General features: G+C 37.8%; 1 protein-coding gene across 1 annotated transcript in view; it reads right to left on the bottom strand.

The window, feature by feature from the left end:
- Window positions 1–2,178: 2,178 nt before the first annotated feature.
- Window positions 2,179–20,466, bottom strand: part of LOC140339416 (pendrin-like) — a 68,224-nt gene continuing 49,936 nt past the window's right edge. The window contains exons 16-21 of the mRNA XM_072424118.1: window positions 16,470–16,565; window positions 15,640–15,882; window positions 13,351–13,405; window positions 13,043–13,188; window positions 5,607–5,681; window positions 2,179–4,052 (exon numbers count right to left, since the gene is read on the bottom strand). Of these exons, the coding sequence (XP_072280219.1) occupies window positions 4,029–4,052; window positions 5,607–5,681; window positions 13,043–13,188; window positions 13,351–13,405; window positions 15,640–15,882; window positions 16,470–16,565 (639 nt within the window). The 3' untranslated portion in view covers window positions 2,179–4,028. The remainder of the gene's footprint in view (window positions 4,053–5,606; window positions 5,682–13,042; window positions 13,189–13,350; window positions 13,406–15,639; window positions 15,883–16,469; window positions 16,566–20,466) is intronic.

Here is a 20,466-nt window from a genome sequence, read left to right as displayed (position 1 = left end):
ATGAGGATTTATAACAACCAGCAAAACTGTAAGTTCATCTTTTTTTTTAAATTCTATCATAAATATGTAGAACATTGAAAAAATATTCCATATTAATTTACATATAGTTATATAGTTACGTAGTAGGTTAGATTGAAAAAAGACATAGGTCCATCAAGTTTAACCACTAGGGAAATAAACATTTCCCAGATATAGGACCTATTAGACATAGTTGGTCCAGAGGAAGGCAAAAAAAACCTCAGTACAATTTACTTCAACAGGGGAAAAAATCCTTCCTGATTCCATGAGGCAATCGGATGTTCCCTGGATCAACTGTCACTGTTATTTTTACTTTAAAGCCTTAATACCCAGATATATTCTGTGCTTTTTTAAAAGCATCCAGCTTTTTCGTAATGCAATCTTTAGTAGTTGCTAAAACTACTTCCTAAGGGAGACGATTCCACATTTTCACAGACCTTACAGTGAAGAATTTCTTTCTTATCTGGAGCCTAAACTTTTTTTCCTCCAGACGCAAAGAGTGCCCTCTTGTTCTTTGTAATGATCTCAAAGTGAATCATGGGGAGGAGAGTTTTCTATATGGACCGTTTATCTATTTATACAGGGTGATCATATCTTCCCTTAAACGTCTCTTATCAAGGGAGAATAGATTCAGTTCAGCTAATCTCTCCTCATAGCTGAGCTCCTCCATTCCTTTTATTAATTTAGTTGCCCTTCTCTGCACTCTCTCCAATTCAACAATGTCCTTTTTGTGAACTTGTGCCTAAAACTGGACTGCATATTCCCTCTGTGGTTTGACCAATGCCTTGTACAGGGGCAGGAATATGTCTCCATCTCTGCAGTCTATTCCTCTTTAATTACAAGAAAGTACTTTGCTAGCCCTAGATATTGCAGTTTGGCATTGCATGCTGTTATTAAGTCTATGATCTACCAGAACCCCCCAGATCCTTTTCCATTTCTGACTCCCCCAAATGTATTCCCCCTAGACAGTATGAAGCATGCATGTTGTTAGTGCCCAAGTGCAAAATTTTACATTTATCTATAATAAATGTCATTTTCCCATTGGCTGCCTAATCAATCCACCAATAGTGTACACACGCTAGATACAATCGTTTGAACGATGCAGGGAGTGTATTGCAGAAACATGCATGATCGCTGAATGACTGTATACACGATAGATAGCGAACAATCATCGGCCAATCAGATCTGCCGTGACATTCGTTCATTTCCAATGACAATCCTTGCTCATCAGCGTCGTTGGTCAGTCGTTGGTCACCTTTCTTGTGAATGATTTTCGGCCGATTGGTCACTCGTCGTTCTCTTCCAACGATAATTACTGGAAGTGTGTACGCAGCTTAATACTATCCTTGGCCAATCACAATACAAGGTTCTTTGTAAATGGCCTGCGACAGAAGGCATATCAGTCAATAAGAGCCACCACTTACCAATACTTACTACTAGGCCTTTTAAAAAATTGCTGTAAGCCACTCATCACAACTAATAACCACACTCAGCTTCACCTGTGAAGCTGTGAATATAGGGAAGAAACCACTTTAACTACTGACAGTTAAAGTTGGAGGCAGTCAAGTCAAAGGACATAGCTGGCCACTCAAGGGTGACCTGAAAAAATGTGTTTAGCAGCCATGATCCACTGCAACTGCATACAATCACCTGCACAAAATGGTTCCCAACTGCTTATATTTAGTTGGCAAAGTTTGGGAGAGCAGTTGAGTCTGACTGCAGGTCTTTACCCAAAAACAACCATGGGGAGGTTTATAGCAGCCCATAGTAGAGTGCAGCAGACTAACATGGCATCCCATGGAGTGCAATGGACAGACATGGCATTCAGCAACTGATCCATTCCACTCATTGGTCAAAAGATCAGATGTTTGGTATGGGGGTACTATACTATACTATTTTTTAGCTACCCAGAGTGTGGCTCGGGGTTACCGCTTTCAGCTGTTTTTTTTACCCCAAGCCACACTCAGGCTTACCGCTCAGAAGGTTAAGGTGCATCAAGTTCATATGAGCAGTAGAGGGTGCTAAAATTCACTTTGTATTAGTTAACTCACAATGCAAGTCCTAATAATTAATTCAGTTTTTGTTTTTGTTTTTTAATCTTTTAGTAAGGGAGAGACATGCTATTTGTTCCAAGTGAAATAATTATAGTCAGAATATATCTGGAATTAAATTGGTATATTTATTAGTACATAACATACATAGGTATATATTATATTTTTTATCACAGAGGTATATTTTACAATACTGTACAGTTACAGGAACACAATAAGAAATTATGATACAAGAAAATATAATGAATTATAGAACGACAGATTATACAGGTGACCAATGAAAGGCCTAAAACACTTTTTAATGTTGTGTCCCCCTTAGGTATATCAGCTGCTGCCTTGCCCACTCAATTGTTCCCCAAATCCCCTGCTGGCATAATAATTCAAAATAAAAAACATTATAGCCAATTAGATTTCTTTTTTGATTAGGGACTTTGAACATTGATATGCACACAGGAGCTAGGATAAAGTTTGTGTAGACTGAAATGTCAGACATCAAGGGGCTTGTCAGCCATTACTCTCAAAATCAATAATCAGGTAAAGAAGTTTATTTGCTCCCTTTTGTCATCTTAAGTAACAAAAACAAATCCTTGGATTGGAGAAAATAATATTCTGATTTCATATAGTGAATAAGATTCACTGACCAAAAGAAGGCCATCATTTTGTTAAACTACAAAATGACATTAGGGGGCATATGATTTGTATTGTGTAAAAAGAACTTTAAAAAGAACCAATCACCAATCTGAATAATGAGCATATCTGCTATTATTTGGATATAATAGCGCAAGTTTACCTCTCATGTGGGGGGTGTCAATACCGTATATTCACTTGTATTCTCTCCCTCTCGCAGCAGAAATGTCAGACTGTATGTCCCCATGGAGGATGACTTGTTCTATGCCAGATCTTGAGTAGACAGCCTCTTTGTGGGCATAACCACCTGACATTCAGTTCTGCGTTGATATGATTGGAGTAGCTCTCACATTCAATACTCTTATACCCAACTTTTGCCAGGGTGTTTCCCCACAATGCTGACAAGTAACCAACACCTATTTGTTATTAGCAATCACCATATGCTGGTAACAATTCTTTTTTCTGCAGTGTCTTATATTTACCTCATGTTTAAAATCAATCCCCACTCCCTCCACATCCTTTCACTGCATATATTGCCTGCCTTAATACCTTCTAAAATATGTCTATGATCATATTTCCCTCTGAAATTCTCTTCTATACATACTACCCACCATCGTACCCTCCTCACTCCTCTCCTGTACATACTGCCAACCATCGTACATTCCTCTCTTATACATACCTCCTACCATTGTACCCTTCTCACTACTCTCCTGCACACACTGCCCACTATTGTACCCTCCTTACTCCTCTCCTGTACATATTTCCCACCATCGTACCCACCTTTCCTGTACTCACCTCCCATCTTTGTGTCATCCTTATTCCTCTCCTGCCTATACTGCCCCCCATCGTACCCTCCTGAATCCTCTCCTGAACATACTGCCACCATGGCTTCCTCCTCGTTTCTCTCCTGCACATAACTCCCACCATTGTACCCTCCTCAACTGCAAATACTGCCTGCCTTCATTCTCACCACACTCCTGTCCTGTTCTTACTGCTCACCTTTAGACTCCCCACAATCCTCTTCTGTACATAATGCCCACATTCATCCCCTCCACACTCCTCTCCTGTACCTACTGCTCACCTTTAATACAATATAAAATGAATACAATCTGAGAGATATGACTACACTATTAATCCAAGAAATAATGGAGATTCAGTTTATTACAGATGTTCACTGGTTCTTTTTAACAACCCCACATAAGTACATGAATCCACAGTTAAATAATCACATACAAGTTGGTGGGAGTATTATTTAATTACATGAGACAACAAAGAGAGTAATAGTAATGAGTCCATAGTGGTCAATATTCAGAAGAGAATCCTTGTTTTTCTTTAGAAAGCCAATGCTCTCATAGCCTGTAGAAGAAATACCTTAGTTAGTACCTAGATATAGAGGACATTACCATATTATAATGTCTGATTCTAAATTTAACCTTTTTAAATTGGACCCCAATTTATTCGCTTGGGAATAAATTGATGACCAGCATCCTTTAATCCATCTCCTGAGTCCAAGCTGTCATGGATACAACCCCCCATCAGACACAATGATATGGCTGAACATGGGTTGAATAATGTTGGTCATCATTCAACTCCTAGAGCATCTGCAGTTTTGAATCAACACACAAATCCTACTTGCACATTAGGAGAAATGCTTGTCAAAGTGAGACTAATTTTGCCATGTAGTAATATACCTTTAGCAACTTTGAATTTATTTACAAAGACCCATAGGTCTCCCTGAGGGTCAGGGGCTCAGTTTCACTTACCACTAGTGTAAGCTATTTATCTCCATACTCGTTTAGGGACAGACAGTATCCAAGTCAAAGTAATAAAATGACAGCCATTCTTGAAGAAGAGTTCAGTATTATCAGCCTCCTTTATTCTACCATGATATTGTCTCTTATATATTTACTGATTTGTCACACTTACCTCTACTTCACTAAAGCGCAGGCATATCTCTCCTGCGAATACAGGCAGTTCTGACAGTTCTGTTTTATCAGTTTGTCCCAACCCGCTGGCCAATCAGAAAATAGCTTCTTAAACATCCCTGGCTAATTAGCTAGCTCAGACACAGCACTCAGTGTTGGTGCACAGTGTCTCCTGTAGTGCTGAGCCCCTAGCTTCCTGAGCTAGTTCCTGTATACCAGTTTATTATTACAGTGGTTCCTATGTCTAGCTCCTGTGTTAACTCCTTGTTGCCCAGTCTTATGTTTCCATCCCATTCCCTTGTGCTGTTCCAGTTTACCTCTCAGTCCGTGGTTATCATCTGCCTCCTGTTGCTTCCAGTGTCTCTTGTGTTCCATTTGTCTGCAGTGGCCCCTGTGTCACTGGTGTCTGTTTCCTGGATCCCTGGTATTTGATCCCTGCCTTGTGACCTGACCTCTTTTCCTTGCTGCCTGCCTTGACTCCAGCCTTCCTTGACTATTCTTCTGCTTAGTGATTTGGTACTGTGTAACATCCCGCCCACCCTGGTGTGCCTAAGGACCACAACCTGGCAGTAACCAGCAGCGCAACATCCTTACCAGTAGAGGCTCTGGAGAAGACCTGGTTACCGCTTAGACTCTGTGCCTTGGTCCTTCTCAGGGCTCACACCACTTCCGTGCAAGCCCCCCCTAGTGGCCCTATCTCCCCAAGCGTGACACTGATATAGTCAGTAAGGATAACATTATGGGCATTATCTGATTTATTAAAGCTCTCCAAGACTGGAGAAGATAGACTAACATAGGAGAACCTGGCGGATATAGCAAATCTGGGATAGATTTCTTAAACAATCATTTGCTATTAGTTGGCAAATGTTTTCAATCCTGGACCAGATTCATTGTCGATTTGCGGGAACACCCAGATTCACCCATGATAGTCTATTTTCTCAAATTTTGGAAAGCCTAACAATTTTAAATAACATATGGTATTCACCTCATCTGGTTCCTGTAGCTCCTGGTAGTTTAGATCAGTATTCAAAAAGTCCTTAGACTCCCTCATGAGTGAAATCTAAAGAAAAAAATAAGAAAGAAGGAAAAAACATTCAATACTCAATTTGCATACCTTATATGTTACTAGATTTACATTTTCAATACACTTTGCCATGCTAAGAGTCCTTCTACTTCAGCTGATATCTTGATGAGAACAAGAACCTGTTGAAGAGCACCTGTCTTAATCTGTAGATTCAGCGAACTATGTAATAACATCTTGTTAAACGAAGAAGTTAAGAGAGCAAGATGAAGAAATTCCCAACATTATTATCATCATTCCCTACATGGAGTCTATACCACCCATCACTGTGACCCTTACATCAAACATATCCTTAAAAAAAAGAGAAAGAGTAATCATAAGGCACTCTCTAGTGAAAGAAAGGAGAAAAAGGCAGGTGAACCTGCTTTGTGCCCAGCCTGAATGTGTAGATCTCTTGGATCAGAGGTAGGCAAACTCCGGGCTTTAGGCCGGATACGACATAGCCAGTATTCCAGCCTAACGCCCCCCTTAGTTATCTATTGTTGAATCCGGTCTAATTGAATTGTCGCAATATCGCGAGTTCCCGGGATATCATCGAGTTCCCTCACAGTAAGCCCACTTACTATGCCTAAAGAAAAGAAGCAAAGCGCAGCTACCAGTCTCTGGAAGTTTGACCTTAAACGTCGTGTCTTCGTCCAATGCGGCCACAATGCGCTGTGTTTAGTGTGCAATAACACCAACAGCACTTTCAAGTAGTGGAATCTCAAGGGGCATTTCGATGCCAAGCACATGCAGACGTACAGAGACATTGTGGGTGAGCGGAAGACTGAGGCTGCTCGCTTGCAGTCACGGTTGGAAAAAACCTTTCCTTGGACACCTTGTTTTCTCTGGCTTAGTGTGCCTTCCTGACCTCCTGAAATGTCTAATAGTCCAAGAAGTTTGCCGACCTCTGTCTTAGATAAAGAATGGAAGGAATGCTTTTCCAGTGGCACTTTCAAAATATTTTAGTAGATGTCAGCTATTAACCTGTGTTTCTTTCCTATTTAAAGGGATCATGATTGTTTTCAAAGTGTATGTCAGAATATCCAAGTCTGCACTGAATCATAAGCCCTTATAGGTCAAGTCTGCATTGTAAGTGTATTCTTATTAACATCCTTTTTTGGAAACCAGATTCTTATTTATTTGGCATGTGATGCAACTTATTCCTCAACCATGACATGTGATACAACTTATATTTGATTTATTATTTTTAACTTTGACAGCGCATAATATACTGATATCAACTGTAAGGCATATGATGTTATTTATGATTAGATGTGACAGTTTTTACCTTTGCATTATAATTTTTTTTTTTTACTATGTCCCTTTGAAACCTAACAAAGGATGTAATTGCATTATTTTTCTAGTGTGTTGTAATATCCTCCATATCCCCTGAGGAAGCCCAATAAAGGGGCAAAATGCGTCGGGAGAGAGACACATGAATATAGTATTCAAGTACTATTCAGACAATTAATTTTTGGAATAGAATATAGTTTAACCAAAAATAAAAAAAATCTATACATTTTGAAAATATTTTCTAAGTGCCACTGGAAACGCCTTCTGTCTTCCTTCTATTCTTCATCTAAGAGATCTGTACATTCAGGCCTGGGAACAAAGCAGGTTCACCTGCCTTTTCCTCCTTTCTTTCACCAGAGAGTCCCTTATGATTACTCTTTCCCTTTAGTTTACTCATTGGGGTTATTTTTTAAGCGCCCCCTTTCTATTCATAAGGGTTTAAATCTCATCCTTCTGTTAATAAATTTACTTAGACACTATGAACATATTAGGCCCCCTTTGGGAAGACATTATGTCTCAAAATGAAGAGAGTTGTTTATCATCTGAATATGACGAAGAAACAAGTAAACCATTAATTCAAAAATGTAAACAATTATTTGAAAAAAGTCCATTATGTTTTGGCATATAAAATTCTTTAACAGATACATCACAGAGAAATGTAATCCTGTTGGATTACGGATTCAAATATTTCCAAATATCAAAAATCCAGAAGCAATCAAGAATGAATGGGAGTCAGCTTTGAATCACTTTCCAGAGAGTTTAATGCAAATACTCATGAATTATTACAAGAATTAGATAATCAAATTAGATTATGAACTGACATCTATGCATACTCAGTATTCTAATATCAATAATTCAGCCCCATTCCAAGAGAGATATAATTCCCTCAAAAAACATCTTGAGAGAATCAACACAGATTTTTATCACAAAAAAGATTTGAAATTTGTTAAAGACGTGGGATGTGGGAGAAAAGTGAGCAGTTCAAACTCAATTGACACAGATAACACTAACGTGAAGTGTCCATCACTACTCCACCTAGAGCCTCTGATTTGGAGGTCCCCAATGTGGTTTACAATTCTGTTTTGGACAGGAATTCCACTGATATCACATGAGAACCTCACACCTCTCATTACATCTCCCTTCCTGATCTCCCACCCACCTTACCATCCTTTCTATACTTACCTACACCTGTTGATGCAAACACACAACTAGTAGGCACCCCCAAAACCACCAAGGCTTTTTTAGACCTTCACCCACCTCCTCTCCCTTCACCTATACTAAGGACAGGTCCCATGGATAGATATGTAAAGAAACTTCCACAAACAAATGAGAACTTGATGTGATTAATCTCTCATCTTATAAACTTACTCCTGATGAAATTCAACTTCTCAAATACAATTTAATTTTTGCCTTTCCTCTAATTTGGACAAGTTTGAACTAATTAGGGATGTCAATTTATTTGCTCCTAATTTAGCATTGAAAACAATGTACAATAAATCTGTAACCCTTAATGAATTTAAGATTCCATCGGAAATTAGTAGTTTTAACACACAAGATTTTAAAACCATCAAAATCCTTCAAGAACTCTTGGAAGAAAATAGACAAATTGAAGCAGCTTCACCACCCTTGAACAGCTAACCTTTTTGGTCCCTCTACTAGACGTCCACGATCAACTTTCTTTCCTACCTTTACGCCTTTTCCACACATACAGACTTTCATCAATGTAGTCTCTCAAGATATAAAAGAATTACAAATTTCCACTGGAGATACAGGCAACAATCTTTCCCCTAACTTGCTTAAGGCATTATTATTATTATATATTATTTCTAATATCGTCATCAAACCATCAGACAAAGGGGGAAATGTAATCATCATGGATAGAAGTAAATATGAACAAATGTGTCTCGCCATCTGGATAATCCTGAATGGTAAAAACCGATTGCAGGGAACTTAGTTGACCAATTCTATAGTGAAAACTATGACTGTGTGAATCAGGCTTTTTCATGTGGAGGTATTGATAACAATATGCGCAAGTATCTATCTACTGAACACCCAGTTATACCTACCTTATACTCATTACCCAAGGTATACAAGAATTTAGAAACCCCTCCAGGAAGACAAATCATTTCTGGTGTAGGCTCTTTTACATCAAATGCAAGCGAGGTAGTGGATATTTATTCACGACCTCTGGTTATGAACCTTCCTTCCTTTCTGTGGGATACTCCAGACCTATTAAGGTTTCTATCTCAACTACAATTGTCTCTAAATGCTACATTAGTTACCATTGATGTTGAGGCGTTGTACAGTAGAATCCCCCACCACAAAGGATTGGAAATTAATAAAACAGCTTTGGACTCAGCTTACCATATAAACTCAACTTTCAATGAATGTGTTTGTTCCATTCTTATATATATGCTAACAAGGAACATATTTATATTTAACAACAAATATTATCTGCAGACACAAGGTGTGGCCAACATGTACCTTAAGGTTTGGGAAAACAAACTGTTCTCCAATCCTAAAATGAACAGCTATCAATCCTTCATATTGACCTTTAAAAGATATATTGATGACATCTTTTAGTCTTAGTGGGTCAGAAATTCTACTACAAGAATTCTTTCAGGTTTTACAATTTAATGAATATATTCCTAAATTTACTATATCTTTTGACAAGGAACGAATACCATTATTTGATATCTATATTAAAACACCGTGGGCAATACAATACTACACATGCATAGTGCTGCGTAGTGCCATTTTCTATTAAAAGTATTCCAATGAGCCAATATCTTAGACTAAGGAGAAATTGTACAAACTGGCTGGACTTTACGAAAGAATCTATAGCCCTACGACAATGGCTGCTTGCTAGAAGCTACAGCAAAAAAAATCTTAAGAGAGCCTACCAACAAGCAATCTCAAAAGACTCTGGCTTATCTTCCATACATCCTCTTCATCAGAATCCAATGTAAGAATTATCATGACATTTAACAACCAACATTTAAAAGTGCAAGAAATATTAAAAACGCACTGGGTGATTCTTCTTAGCGATCCAAAGAAATCAAAATATTTAAATCTGTATCCTAACATATAACCTATAGAAATTCTGCCTCATTAACAGACATTCTAGTATGTAGCCATTTCTCTGAATCCTTAGGTGACCTTCCTCGGACGTTGGGGCCGGGCACTGTGAGATGTGGAAAATGCTCACAGGGCCCTTGGCTCAACGAACAGAAGGGCCTCTTATTACCAAACAATAAATGGCACAAGATTAAGCATCATATAAATTGCACCACCTCAAGGGTTTATTTATCTCGTTACATGCCAATGCCAGTTATATATAGGAAAAACTAAAAGAGAACTTAAAAAAGGTATATACGAACATCTGTAACTCATCAACATAGGAAAAATGACTACCCCATTTAGCCACCATGTTGGCATGGTACACAAGTTCAATACCAACATGCTTTCCTTTTCTGTATTGGAGAAAGTCCACCACAACCCTAGGGGAGGAAACATTGATTGTAGCCCTTTAAAGAGCAGAAACTAGATGAATTCAGACTATAAATGCCACTGTCCCTCCTGGCCTTAATGATGTATTGTCAAATAACCATTGTTACTCCAATGAATTCAATATTTCTATATTTACCTGAACATTGGAATCACTTTATACGGAAGAAGGAATTGTTTCTTATCATATGTACACTTGAACATCATACTGACTTTTAGCGATTATGTTTTCGCTAGTATACCCAAAAAAGTATTTTCTCCAACTTATCTATCTTTGTTTGTCTTTTTCCTTGGCACTAAATTGGATAGCCATAATTATTTTATTGGTTAATATCAAGATTGGATGGTTATACCTATTGTGTTGGCCAATGCTAACATTGGTTAACAAAATGAAATACGCTACTATACTCTTACATTTTGATGTGTCCTAGACATGAATTTGTTAGATGATATTTGTATCTAATTTGTAAAAGAATGTGGTTTCCTCATCTATTTTACAATAACCCCCCTAGCGGTAATCCCAAGTATGACTCGGGGTGGAAAAAACTTGCAGAAAGTGGTAACCCTCACACTCGGGGTAACTTTGGAAGCCCCTCTTACCTGTGCCCTACGCTCCAACGGCGATTGGACGATCCCACTGTGATGCCGGGGCACTGGTCCTTTGGGGGCATGGCAGGGTGGGAAATTTAAAAGCAGATTACCGGGTAATCTGCTTTTATTTTATTTTTTTACAGTAAATTACACATAAAAACAAAAAATAAAAGTATAAAAACACATTTTAGTGCACCAAGCATCATTGCCCAGTGCCCTGATTTACATTTTGCCCACTATTAGCCCTGACCTTGATCTGACCTTTTGATGGCTTAAAAATCATTTCCTGAATGTATCATTTCATCACTTTGTCTTTGACCTTGATTGTTTCCAACGACAATTGTTGTTGATTTGAAAGCAGCGATAGTGATTTGGAGTCCCTTGTGGAATCGAGCGATAGTGATTCACCAGGAAATTTGTCATCAGACAGTGAAAGTGAGGACGATTCTGAACCTTAGGTCAGTGCTGTGCGCACATGGTGCTCTATTGACCTTGATGCGGACCAGGCAGCACTGCCTGACTTCCATTCACCGACGCACCTGGGATGAAAATTGAGGCTGAATACAATGACCCCCTGGCATACCTGAAGTTGTTTTTGACCAATGAAGTTATCAACAAAATTGTTGCGGAGACAAACAGGTCTTGTGTTTGGTAACTTTTTGAAATTTCTTGCTAATTTTTTTTTGTGCAAACGTGTGCTGCTCTGTGTTTGCTAACTGTTTAATTTTTTTTTATGCCAACATGTGTGCTGCTCTGTGCTAACTTTTTAAAATCTTTTGCTAATTTTTATTTTCATGCAAACATATATGCTGCTCTGTGTTTGCTAACATATTACTTGGAACTGTCACAGTATAAAAGAACATTTCCTAAAATACCTTTTTTATTTTGTTTTATGCAGGTACGCTGGACAAGAACAAGGTGCTCCACACCTATGGTTTGCAAAACATTTATTATATATATTATTTGTGAGCGTTTACCAGGAAGATAAAACACATATTAAAAATAAAAGTACATATGTTATAATTAATATTTATTATAAATATATAATAAAATAAATAAATATAATTATCATACCACAATATAAACAACACATTTCTATGCAAAAGAAATTGTATCATTTTTTTGCATCCGAAAACTGACAGAATTAGAATTCTAGGGGGGTTAACTTCCTTTTTTGGAAACCAGATTCTTATTTATTTGGCATGTGATACAACTTATCCCTCCACCATGACTTGTGATTTAATATTTTTAACTTTGACTGCACGTAATATACTGATACACTTTGTGTGGCATATGATGGTATTTATGATTAGATGTGACAGTACTTACCTTTGCATTAGAAGATGTTTTTGTTTTTTTACTATGTCCCTTCAAAACCAAAAAACAAAGATGTTGTAATATCCTCCATATCCCCTGAGGAAGCCCAATAAAAGGGCGAAACGCGTCAGGAAGGTGGACACATGAATATAGTATTCAAGTACTATTTAGACTTATGAAAATCAAAGGTGTATTTTGTTATCTGTGCAACTATATATATTTTTAATCCTTTGTAAGTGCCACTGGAAAAGCTTTCTGTCTTCCTTCTATTCTTCATCTAAGATATCCTTCAAAAATATAGAAAGAGAAATCCTTTTGTTTTCCGTGAGCCATTATAAATGATTAGTGAATTTTTTTTAAACCTCCATAAGAGAGTATGCTTAGTATGCAAACCTTTTTGGTGAATATTAGAAGAGAAGTCTTTTTATAAGACTGTGAATCTGACACTTACAACACATTCTTTGGTGGAATCTTCCAAGTCCATTTGTATTCAATGGCACTGAATAATTCTCACCCACAGAATGTTCAATGAACATCAGATTTACTGTTTTATGAATAGATGGATAGTGCTTCGAAGAAGAGGAAAAGAAGAAAAAATGTTTTTGCCTAAAGTTCAATTTTAAATGAAAAATATTTGAGGATCTACATACCTTTTCTAATAAGGGATCATGCCCAGGTTTATACTTCTTCTCCTGTTCTATATAAAGGACAGCATCATGTACCGTAAGGAAGAAGATGTCATGCTTAATTGTATCATCAAAGAAGGAACAGATTTCCAGTTTCCTGAGTACAGCATCTGTAACAAGACGCGATTAGCTCATAATAATCCATAACAACCAATCGTATTTTAGCTTTCATTAGTTTAGCAAGTAGAATATAGATTTTTATTTGGATGCTGTGTGTGAATGCACTTCAACATCCCTCTTTGGACAGCTAATTTGACTGGTGTTGTACGTACCTTCACAGGCTGCAATGTAAACATCTACATCAATTCTCTTGAATTCTTTATATATCTAGAAAAGAAATTGGACATTATTTGAAAGTTAATTATGCCCAAGAAGTACTTTTTATTACTATTTTTTGATACCTTCAATGTGCTGTTCACTGTTCTCCGTGCTGCAGAGAAGGCTGCACATAAAGACCTGCGGTGCAAGGTTCTCCCTGCCTCTACTTCATTTTCTGATCTATGCCTTATCCACCTCTTCTGCTGTTTTTTGATTATTTCTCCAGCAGACATCAGATCACCATTTATAAAGGGGAAGCTCTAACATGAAGAAGCTAATCCCTAATCCTTTACTAAGATGACAGCTTACATACCCACTTCCCTACTGTGAAGTGATGAACACCTAATCTTCAGGAGAAGAATAGAAGAGCCCATCAACTACATAGAAACCAGTCAACACACCATGCTGGTTGCTCCAATGGCTGATGCTCTTCTAGAGGCAAGGTAAGTAAGGTCGGCCAAACAAACAGACAGAAGAATTATAAAATGCACTTTACTGAATATTTTGCAATATAAACAAACTTATGGTTACAGGTTCTGAGGTATTGGATGTTAAAACATGGTAAATGCAATAGGGAAATGTAAAATACAAAGGGGATAACAATTTCCAACAATGGACACAAGGTGGCGTCTAAGGTTTGCCTGAAACCCTTGGCAAAATGTTCAAATATCAAATGTCACTTCTCTGTATATAGCTTAAGAAGTCTGCAAGCTCCTCATGATGTGTCTCCCACAATTGGATGCACACGGTGGGTTGCATAAACACCCACACAGTAGGGAATCGGCCACCCTACTGGAACTCTAGGGCAGTGACAGCCGACAGAATACACCTGATCACAGTAGCTGAGTGTTTCAGGAACCACTCATGCTTTTCTGGCCCACTGCTGCCCAAACGCCATATTGACTGAGGGCGACAACACAATCTGGCTGCAGCTCACATGCTCAGCTATTGCTGCCTCATCAGATCGGGTCACACTTGCCTCCTCCCCCCTGTACTCCTTAGCATTTATCACCTCTGGGCTTGTCCATTATCCCTGAGAATTCTGGGTAAAGCAATTAAAGTGGCCAGCACCAATACATTTAAAAGGACCACTCCTGTCAGTGGGGTCAGCACCTCTACCTCTAAAGCTACGTACACACGTCAGATTTTTATCGCCCGATAATCGGCATCGGCCAATTATCGGGCGAAAATCTGCCGTGTGTACAGTCGGTCATTCATCGTGCACTCCCTTGTCGTTGGAAAGGATCGTGAAAGATCCTTTCCAACGACAAAAATTGGCAGTGTGTACGCAGCTTAACACTCCTGCATCCTGGAGTGCTGGCCTCCCCACTACATTCTCACAAGGAGGCTCCTAAATCACTGTCTATTACATGACCTGGCCGAACTGATGTCATCTTTCCACACTCCCCCTTTTTTTTCTTCCTTCCCCTTTTACCCCAATAAAACTCTCAGTCTGCATTATGGAACAAATTGGCCTTGCTGGGCTTTTTTTAAAAAAAACAACATTATTATATGCATAGCCTTCAATAACTTCAATAACTTCCATAACCACAGCATAATTTTACAAATAACATTCCCCATCTTTAAACTAGTGGCACCCCCCTACTAGTTCCAGGTTTTTGAGAGCAGTGACTTGAACAAACACCTCTTGGGTCTTCCCCTGGAATGATCCTCCTGTTCTCAGGGAGGCGAACTGGCCTGTCTTGGGAACTAAACCACTGTGTCTAACCCTCCACCTCCTGAACCTCTGAGGCCCTACATCTAAGGTAGGTCCTCCCACCACCACCACCACTATAGTCACTCGCTTAACACCTGCCCCTGCTATTACAAGGAAGTGAGGCTCTTTACTTATTCTGGAATGTTCCCTCTTCCTAATTGACTCTGATCTAAGATAACTTCTGTTCCACCCCTTTCCAACCTCTTTTGGCCTACTCAGCCTATTGGCCCTGATTCCTATCCATTTATTTTCCTATCCTATTCCCATCTCCTATCTGCCTCTACAGTACACCCAATCATGGCCATCTTTCCCTAAACTCATTTTATTTCCTCCGGGTACAGGCTTTTCTATATTGTTCGTTTTAACAAAAGTTGTTCTCCCTTTTCTAGCTCTTTGAAATTCTGGCCTAATGGCCTGTGGATGATAGTGATATTATCAATACTTTGCCAGATCCATTGATTTTTGAAGAGGAAATTTTGAGCAATTACTAGCTGCATTACTTTTTTCAAAATAGATGGATATTTACCAGCTTTAAAACTTTTACGGCAACCACATCCAAGAATGTTATCTGGCTGAAGTCGAATATAATGCTGTGAATGGACACCTTGGGCACAGAGACTTTGACAGGCAGGTCAGCATTCCAATCTACTTGGATCTCTACTTCATTTGTTTCAATTCCATCATCATTCTCAGGTTCATAAGGGTCCTCTGGATCATCACCTGACTCATAACCCAGGTTGTCAAAGCCAACTGGACTAATGACTCCATTCTGAAGATATATGTGAGATGATTTTTATTATTATAATGAAAAATGCAATATATCATTTTGGTTAACACACCCAGCTTTTTTTTGTCCTTGATCTATGAGCCGCCTGATAATAATGATAAGCCAACAGAATAACAGTATATTTGGAGAAAGTTGTCTACCGAATGCACAAACCAAAGAACAGAAATGTAAAATAATGCAGCTTACTGGTTCCTAGATGTGATAACTAAATTAGATTATCTTTTTCAGGATGCTATTTCTATGAACCTCATGTCTGAAGGAGATGAACAGAGGCAGACATGTTTGAAGTCCAAGATATGTGTCAATCATGGCTTCCTGCATAGATAAAAGAATAATATCCACTCAAGAACCCAAAATGAAAACAAATGCATTTACCACATCTAAGGTTTGGCAAGTAAGGTTGCCAACACTTGTGTGCCTATACAGGCTTCAATAATTGGAAATCCAGTCCTGCCAATACCAATGTTGTTAGCTCCAGTTTAAGACAGGTTATTGGATTGAACTTCAACTGGTCTAACCACAAAATTCATTATAGGCTCAGGTAATCAGACTCCAGAATGTAAACTCACCTTTGTGGCTTTAAGCTCTCCTTTCTTGATAAGTTTCTGAATTTTCCTAAGGGCTTTGGTCCTTTTTGTGTAAACTCGGACACAATCAAAGCCAACCTGCCAAATTTAAACAAACAAATACAACTTTGATGAATACTGGTGAGACTGGTAATATCTTTCACTGGTGGTAATTTTGGATTTGCTGGCGAAATGAGTACACAATGACATCATTCATCTGGGTATCTGACACTGCATTGGCCTAACTATTGGCTGCTAGACCTGGAAACATGCAGGTCACATGTTGTAAAAGTGTTGGATATTCTTGTTGTTTGCAAAAAAGCAAGATGCTGTGAGGCAGACTAGGTAAGGTGTATAAATGGTGGTTAGTGGATGTCCTTTAATTCCTGACCAAATTGAGTGCAGAAATTATTTACAAAACCACAATACATTAGTTTATGTATCATGAGGAATGTATTCCCCCTTAAAAAAAAATCAGCAAATGCTATTTAGAAAATATGAAATGTGATTTGATTAATGGTGCTTTTACAGTGTTGATGGTCTGCTACAAGTATTATAAAGCTTTCAACAATGTATTTAAAAAAATAAAAATAAAATCATTCCATTTATCTCTAATACAGGACACTAGCTTAAAAATTAAATACATAAAAAGATACATAATATGTAATAGAATAAACAATGAAATACATTTTTGAATTATAATATTATTTATTAAAATATAATAACAAAAATAACAATTGTAATAATAAGAGCTACAAATAGAAAAAAGGAACCATGGGAAAGGAAAAAGAAAGAGGTTTGAGGCTCTAGGTAGTCAAAGGTTATTATGTATTAATATACTGCAGATTCATACATAATTATTTAGCACCTCCAAATGGTTGTATCCCCAGTTCTGTTAATCTTCACAGAACTGGGATATTGCATTCTATACAGATATGCACTACCAATGGTACGTTGTAAATAACTGTAATTTTCGAATACGTCCCGCAACATTTCACCACGGTTAGGCTTCTTTAGGGGTACAATACTGTATACAAGATTTGTGGTATATCAACTGACCGGTGGTGGTATCTATTGGTTTTTAATGAAGTCAAATCAATAACACATGAAGATTCAAATCAATAGGATGTGAATCAGGAGGATGAATAGTCTAGTGGTATAATTATCTGAAGTGCAGTTGCAGAGTTCCTGATTCATATCCAATTGATTTGAATTTTAATATTCTGGCTCATTAGCTGGACATGTTTAGAACTAATATGCTAGATGACTTGACCGAATACATTTTTGAAACCCCACAATTGAATATGCAACATTAGAATCAATCTTTCTACTGTTCCTTTTTTAACCTAGAGCATTTTCAGCTGTAACTTCACTAAAAATCTATAGATACCACCATCGGTCAGTAGATATACCACACATTTTGTATACAGTATTGTACCCCTGAGGAAGCCTAACTGTGGCGAAACACATTGGGACGTATACGAAAATTACAGTTGTTTACAAATTACCGCTGCTAGTGCATATCTGTATACCATGTAATATCCCAGTTCTGTGAAGATTAACAGAACTGGGGAAACAACCAATTTGATGTGTTAAAAAATTACACTGGGGAACGCATTTTTTGTTGATTTAGATCTTACACTTGTTTTTTAATAGTTTTTGGGTGGTGAATCCAGAAATGACCCCAGTTTTTTGCTATCACATCCAGTTTTTAAGATACATTGTACCCTCCATGTTTGTCAAAAAACATACAAATTTTACTTGAATATACTGTTTATTTAAATTTCTTTTGTTCCTACAAAGGATTTATTGTCACTCTGACATTTTTTTTACAGTAAAACATTTGTATTAATTCAAAAGTAATTGAGTTCAAATCTTGGTGGAATTGTTCACCTTGCTCATCACTGACTGCACCAAGGTTTTCCAGAATGTTAGAAAGATGCTCATATTGCAACCAAGCTACAGTTTGTAGCTCTCCACGAGTTTCTGGACAATTTCTATGTAATTAATCGTGTGTTTCCAAGAAAGTCCTTGACAATGGCTTTGAATGATAACCAAGCATTCTTTCCGACTTTTGACATTGTCCTGATGAAATGTTTATCTTTGATGAGCTGCCAAATCTGTGGATCATTAAACACAGCGGCCTTTATTTTTTCAAATGACAGGAAATGCCAAAGGAAAGGAAATGCCAAAATGAGGTACTTGAAACAGTCTCCTTCAGTTGGCAAAGCTTTACCAAACTGCTTCATCAGACCCAGTTTCATGTACAGAGGCGGGAATATAATATTCTTTCTATCAACAAGTGGCTCATGTAGAATGTTTGGATCACCTGGTTTTTGGGCAGATATTGGAGGCCAATAACTTTCCACCCAATACCACTCATGAGCTCTGCTGTCCGACATACACAAATAACAGGGATACTTGGTGTATCCACGTTGCTGACCAAGAAGGAAGCATACCATTTTAAGGTCAAATTAGATAACCCAACTGTGTTGGTGATATTGCAATAACTCAATGACTCTTTTTATGTCTACATATTCTTCACAAAGAGGAACTGAATAGCCAATTGGGACGGACCCAAATATATTGCCATTGTGAAGGAGGACACACTTTAAGCTCCGCTTTGAGCTATCGATGAATAGTCGCCATTTAGTTGAGTTATAGATTGGAATTCCCAATTCCTCCATTAAACCAGGTATGTTATGGCAATACACAAAGCCACTGTCAGTTCTAAAGTACTGCAGAAATGCAATTTCTCTGGTTCGAAAGTACAATACCTTTGTTCCTTTTTCAAGTAAGATTTTCCCAGCAAGACTTGATGTTCTGATGTGTTCTGAAGCCTTCTTCGATAGACCCAAAACATATGCCAAATCACTCAACTCATGCTGACCAAAACCTTATGAACAGAGTCCTCTTCAATTTCAAACTCTTCATCATTGTTGTCACCTAGTTCATCACTATAATCGAATTCTTCAAGAGAGGGTAGTGTAAGGAAAACCAGCACTGGGATTTCATGTGAATGAACCACTGGGCGAATAGCTGATGGTAAACTAGGATACTCTGTTACATTTATTTTTCTTGTTATATCCTGAAGTTTTCACTATACAAAAGTAACAGTCACTGAAATGATTTACTGACTCTCGCCAAACCATTCCCTTTGTCTACATCCGTAAACACTCGACACACTGTTTACACACCTTATGTGTGAGGGGCCCAAGACTTATCTTGATCACCAAGTTTACTTTGGAAAATATGCTAAACGGGCTTGCTCTACAAATGTGCTGATGTTCGCCCTTTGAATGGGAATAGTGAAACTGCCACAGATGAATCAGGGTTGTTTAGGCACTTACGACGAGATACAGACAAGCCAGACCAAGATCTGAAAGAAAGGAAATAGGTGTGTAAGTAGAAAAATAAATTTTGCTTATTCACTACACAGAGCAGCGCACAACCTCTGACCACACTGTCTTGCGTGTAAATGAATAGCCTATACAAATCCACACTACAGTAATTGCATTACCCTCCAGAGCGGTTAATTTCTGTCAGGTTTTATATGTCTAAAAGTGGTACATTGTTTTTCATTAAAATTTATTTTACAGTATAATAGAGTGCAGTATATATAATAGTTTGAGTATAATAAAGTTTGAAACGTCAAAAAATCATGTCAAAATAATAAATTAAATAAATTTAAAAAAAAAAATAATTTTTAAAAAAATGTTTTAAAAAATAAATTTTATACTCATACTATTATATTATACTGTAAAAAAAAATGTTCATGAAAAACAATGTACTGCTTTTATACTTGTAAATCCACTGTTTTGCATTCAATACAGTTATTTTCTATTGAATGCAATACCAATAGATTTGAATTTCCTGCCCCGTCCTGAACGGAACATCCGCACGTACCGTCGTCACAAGGAATGCCTACCGGAGGAAGGAATAAGAATCGAAGGACGATAGGGGATGCTGGCGGATCAGGTAAGCGCTTTATTTACTATTG

The sequence above is a fragment of the Pyxicephalus adspersus genome, chromosome 10 (genome assembly GCF_032062135.1).
Source record: "Pyxicephalus adspersus chromosome 10, UCB_Pads_2.0, whole genome shotgun sequence".
Lineage (NCBI taxonomy): Eukaryota > Metazoa > Chordata > Amphibia > Anura > Pyxicephalidae > Pyxicephalus > Pyxicephalus adspersus.
The sequence above is the reverse complement of the archived record's forward strand: the minus strand, read 5'-3'. Positions and strand labels throughout refer to the sequence as shown.